Source organism: Arachis duranensis, chromosome 7 (assembly GCF_000817695.3).
Source record: "Arachis duranensis cultivar V14167 chromosome 7, aradu.V14167.gnm2.J7QH, whole genome shotgun sequence".
Classification (NCBI taxonomy): Eukaryota; Viridiplantae; Streptophyta; class Magnoliopsida; order Fabales; family Fabaceae; genus Arachis; species Arachis duranensis.
The window spans coordinates 75163733-75169436 of record NC_029778.3 but is presented as its reverse complement, the minus strand read 5'-3'; the positions used below and the strand labels follow the sequence as shown (position 1 = coordinate 75169436).

The window sequence follows — 5704 nt, the reverse complement described above, 5'->3', positions numbered from 1 at the left end:
TAAATAATTCATATAAAATTTTATATATCTGACGCAAACAAACAAGCTCTTTATTACGTTCACATTAAAATTCTATAGTCATGAATAGCTGATAGATATTCCATTTTTCTACCTTAAGTTATATCTTTGATTGTTTCTCATTTTATGATCTGTCTTTTTAGATAGGACTCAATAAGCAGCATATGAAGATGATGATCACTACTTCCTCTAAACTTTTCTTCTTTTCATCATTCCTTGCACTTTGCTTCATGCTATGTCCTACAGAAGCTGCTTCTCGGCTGCCAGACACAGAAGGTATGCCATATCCTATTATCCCAAATAAAGAAAGATCTTATTTAAAAAAAAAATAATTATCAGTAATTCTTATAGCTTATATGAATATCAATTTTAATTTTTCATACTTTCAATTATGAAAAGAAACATGTATATAGCTTATTCTTAATTAGTTTAAACGGTTGGATCCCTTAAGTAAGCGTAGTTTAAGAATATTTTCGGTTTTTAGGTTTATTGTAAATTTGAAAGAAAACTAGGATATTATTTATTTATCTGATCTCTTCCGAGAATCAAGCATAAAAGAAAACTCTTAAAAAATATATTTGAATTTAGTGGAAGCTCTGAAGCAAATAACAAAAACGCTCGATTGGGACTTGAAGAACATAGATCCATGCAGTGTGGGGGGGATTATTTCAAACCCAGTTCGCTCAACATCAGAAATAATTAATGTTTCATGTGATTGCTCCATTGCTAATGACAACTTCTGCCATATCATTACCATGTATGTATATTCTCTATCATTTCTAGTATTATACTTTTATATATGAACTGTTAGGGATATTATTATTTATATGTCTTTTTTTTATACGTTAAATTTTTTTTAAAAAAATAATTTATGATATAAACAATACTATTTTTTACTTCATTAATTTTTTTTAATAATTTTTAAGTAAAGCTAATAGTTTAAAAAATTGTTAAATAATATATAATTAATCAAATACATATATTAAATTATTTAATTATTTTCGATTAATAATTTTATATAAAGATAATTATATATAATTTTTTTTTAATAAATTTTTTTCTAAGGTAAAAATTATAAAAGAAAAAAAAAAGATATAATAGTAAAAAAAGTTGGAAATTTTTAAAAAATACGATAAATAAAAATTATTATTAAATAAAATAAATAAATAATTATACAACTATACAACTTAAAAAATGCTACCTGTCGGTAGACGAGAAGCTCTCCAAACAAGAGATTTTATTTTTTAGGTAACAAGAGATCTTTCATTGAATAAAAAGTTTGGGATTTAGAAGATTATTCAAACTAAATGAGCCTTGAATGTACTTGAGCTCATACATTAAAATTTGGTCGTTCAATCGAGAGTTGATATCTTCTATTTATTATTTATTTTAATAATGGAATAATTAAGTTTTTGAAAAAAATTTGCAATGAATTTATAAGCTTTCAAAACAAAAATTATTAAATAAAATTATGTTGAAAAATTTTATAATCAAACTATAAGTCCTAGAAAAAAAAAGTATAGCAAATAAATTTTAATATTTTTTCTTTTTTTGTTTGATACATTTTATATCAATTGATGAAAAAAATTTTAGAACAACTGTTGAGTTATCTTTCATATGATCTTAAGATCACGTGTTCAAATTATGAAATTAATTATTAATATAATTATTATATTAGACTACTTATATTATATTTTTTGGATGCGGCTTTTTTCAAGATTATTAGGCTATCTTTTATACCATTCTCATCTCTAGTGAAAGAAAAAATATACTCTAAAATAAAAAGATTGATGAATTGCTAAGTGAGAGATTAATCGTAATTGAATTTATAATTTTCATTGTACGTGAGTCGTATTATCTTAATTTAAGGAGCAATTTACTTAATTAAAATGTTTGGAGATCAAAATTATCAAAATACAACTTTTATAAATTATAAACGTATTTGCAATACTACTAGATTATATAGCTTGAATATTATATTTTATATTATAAAATGCAATATTTAAAAGAGCACAAACTTACCTCTTCATTGATCTCGTCGGCAACGTGAGCAATACCATTGAATCACTACAAGCTATTTTCGTCCACCATAGTCTCACTTGATGTTGGCCTCTCTTAGAATATTGAATCCTATCCAAGTCCCCTCCTCCCTCTCTGAGTCCACAACTACTTCTCTCTACTTTTTCCTACAACTATCTCTCTCTACATTTTCTCTCTAACAAAGTTAGCTTTGCTCTATCTCTCTCTACATTTTTTCTCTAACAAAGTTGGCTTTGCTCTCCAAATGAGAAATCTGCTACTGTCTCAAGCGGATATTATAGTACCTCACATGTAAACTGCAGCAGAGTTAAACAGTTTTCTAAGTTACACTATTAAAAAGAAATCGCTATAGGACTCGCGATTTTTTTATTATGCAATTCTTTTAGAAATTACTACAAAGTATAACAGTTTTTGGCTAAACGCGTTCCAACATAAACCATTACACTCTTGTACCGATTTGCGTTAATTCCTTAAATCATTATACTCTCTAGCGATTTCTATAATATTATAAATGTTGTAAATACATTTACAGTTTATAAAAATTGTATTTTAGTAATTTTGATATATCCAAATTTTTAATTAAGTAAGTTGCCCTAATTTAAGAGTGATTATTAGACTCTTACTTTTTTACTGTATCAATCCACAAACTTTAGAGTAATTTGATCTCTAAAAAAAATATTATATATGGTATCATAAAACTACTTCTCCCCATAATTTAAATTGATGAAAAAGGACAAATGAATGATAATATTTCAAAACTTTTTTTTGTGCCTTAGGCTTTCTTTCTTTTTTTAATCTTATAATAAATTTCTTTTTGTTAGGGTTCCAAGGATCGAAACCAATATTCTTTTGTCATTTCTATTACAATATCATGAAGTGTTAAGTACTTATTACACTCGGTGGGCTCTAGTGACAGCAACAATGGCTCCCTAGCTCCCCGTCATGTCCTCCTTTCTCTTCTCCTTCCAATTTTGCTTCCCTCTCTTTCTTCCAATTTTAGTTTCCTTTCCTCCATTAGCGCTGCCACCATTTTGTCACATTTTCTCCCGGCTTCTCTTTCTCTCAATTTTTGTTTTGATTTTTTATTAAAACAAATTAATTATTATTGGTGTTGTTATTATTGTTGTTGAAGGGAATGAGGATGAAAGAGAAATTTTGATAGTGTTTAAAAAGATATGGTGGAAATGATATGGAAGATTGAAAAATTTAGAAGATATGGTGGGAATAATAAGAAAGATTGGGATTGCGTGTGTTGTTTTATGGGGATAAGGGTTTTTTTTTAATTTATTTTTATCGAGGGAAATTTGTCCCAAAAAATAAAGTTGGGATAGAGAAGAATGGTTTTAAAATGATTTTTGGGAATGAATTTGATAAGAAGAAAGCTTGGGCGATTTCTATTTTTTTTTTCAAATTTTAGGAACGAAAAAAAGTACTTAATCTTATATATATTTTAGATTTAATTATTTTGTTAGTCCTTATAGTTTCGTGTAATTTTCAATTAGGTCTTTATACTTTTTTTTCTTTTAATTGAATTTTTGAACCAATTTTTTTTAATTAGGTCTCTCTTGACAGTAATTGACTTAATTATATAAAGATCCAATTAAAAAAAATTGATGCAGAGACCAATTAAAAGGAAACAAAAGTATAGGAACCCAATTAAAAAAAAAAAAGAAATTGGTGCAAGGACTCAATTAAAAAAAAATACAAAAAAATCTAATTAAAAAATTTGCAAAGAGATCAACAGAATAATTAAACCTACATTTTATAATTTCAAGTTATTTCTTATTTTCCAATAATTTGTTGCCCAAAAATAAAATGATCAACAGAATACTGAGTGCACAAAATCTTCAAGGAAAGCTCCCTCCAGAACTTGTCAAGCTGCCATACCTTCAAGAGATGTATGTAATAAATGTCTTCTTTGAAGTAAGAGACCATACTTATGAGGATCAATAATTAACAATCTTTCATGCATGCATTTACTCAAATGCTTCACTAGCTACTATGATGCATTTTATTTTATTTTATTTTGTTTTGTCATTTTTAACAGTAACCTTACCCGCAATTACCTTAGCGGTACGATTCCTAGAGAATGGGGTACAATGAACCTTACCAAAATGTATGCTCTCCTCTCTATTAATAATTTCTTCTCTGCTCTTTTTAGCTTCATTCTGTTCTTCTCCTTACTAAATTAAATATCCATATAGATCTATAATTATGTTTTGTTCATCAAATTAAGTCAAAGTATTATGATATGATACGTATGATTATTCATTCACTCTATAGTGCACTTGTTGCAAATGGACTGAGTGGTGAAATCCCTAAGGAGCTAGCAAACATCACCACTCTCAAAACTTTGTAAGTGTTTGATTATCCATCTTTTAATAATTTCTGTCTTAAAAAAAAAAAAAAACGTTAGAGAAGAGTTCATTGTATATAGCTAATCTAAAATTGCGTAGGTCCCTAGAGTTCAATAATTTCTATGGGAATCTTTCAGTTCTTGGATCTCTTCCACACCTTGAAATACTGTAAGTCTTTTACTATATAATGTTTTGTAATTTAATTTTAATTATTATCAGTATAAAATTTTAATATCATGAATCTATAATTTTACTTATTAAAATAATCTTCCATAAATATTAATATTCATTTATATATTAATGGCTCATATATAGATATATGTATATACATGGTATTTTTAAATGCGGTAATGTTAAGAAGATAAATAAAATAAGCAGAATTTGTCGTATTTAATATTTATTAATTTTTATAATAATTAATAAATGTTAAATAAGACAAATTATAACTATTTTTAACTAATTCTTTTTTTTTATCAAATATTTCCTTTTTGAATGCTACAGGGATCTTACCTCTAATAATTTCACTGGAGAACTGCCTGAAACATTTTCAAATCTAATCACATTAAAGGAACTGTAAGCTTTCCTATATTTATCTTAATTTCTTTATCTTCAATGACTAATTATAATTATATATTAGTATTACAATATATATGGTTTTTTCTCTGAATTAATAGCATTTAATATATTCTTATTGGCAGCCGTCTTGGTGATAATCAATTCTCAGGAAAAATACCTAATTTCATACAAAAATGGACAGGACTTGAAAATCTGTGAGATCCATTATTTGTTTTTCTAAAATTTAATTATATATATAACTTAGTTATTTTGTCTATTCATATCTTTGCATATATATATAAAGCTTAATCATATTGTGACAGAGTAATACAGGGGAGTGGTTTTACTGGGCCAATTCCATCTGAAATTTCATATTTACTTAATTTAGAAGACTTGTAAGTATATATATCATATATGATATGATGGTTCCACACAACATCAAAAGTTTTAAAATTAAAGTCGTTCCTTGTTTTATTATTAAAATTTTATTGTTATTCCTTGCCTTAAATATGAATAATGCAGGAGGATTAGTGACCTGAATGGACCTCAGTCTAAATTCCCACCTCTCGATAATATGACAAACTTGGGAGTATTGTGAGTTGAAATTAAAATAGTGTATTATTCTAACTTGGTTTTGATCGACAAAAATATTATGTGCAGAGTGATTCATTTTTTCTGATTGTTTTATTAATTTTTTCTTTTGTTAATTTTTTGTGTAACTTGTCTTTTTTTTT

General features: G+C 26.3%; 1 protein-coding gene across 1 annotated transcript in view; it reads left to right on the top strand.

Annotated features, from left to right (window-relative positions):
* The first annotated feature begins 173 nt into the window (after positions 1 to 173).
* LOC107459599 (probable leucine-rich repeat receptor-like serine/threonine-protein kinase At3g14840) overlaps positions 174 to 5704 on the top strand; it is a 14841-nt gene continuing 9310 nt past the window's right edge. The window contains exons 1-10 of the mRNA XM_052251645.1: positions 174 to 294; positions 607 to 775; positions 3885 to 3956; positions 4106 to 4174; positions 4342 to 4413; positions 4515 to 4583; positions 4917 to 4988; positions 5114 to 5185; positions 5294 to 5365; positions 5493 to 5564. Coding sequence (XP_052107605.1) covers positions 183 to 294; positions 607 to 775; positions 3885 to 3956; positions 4106 to 4174; positions 4342 to 4413; positions 4515 to 4583; positions 4917 to 4988; positions 5114 to 5185; positions 5294 to 5365; positions 5493 to 5564 — 851 coding nt within the window. The 5' untranslated portion in view covers positions 174 to 182. The remainder of the gene's footprint in view (positions 295 to 606; positions 776 to 3884; positions 3957 to 4105; positions 4175 to 4341; positions 4414 to 4514; positions 4584 to 4916; positions 4989 to 5113; positions 5186 to 5293; positions 5366 to 5492; positions 5565 to 5704) is intronic.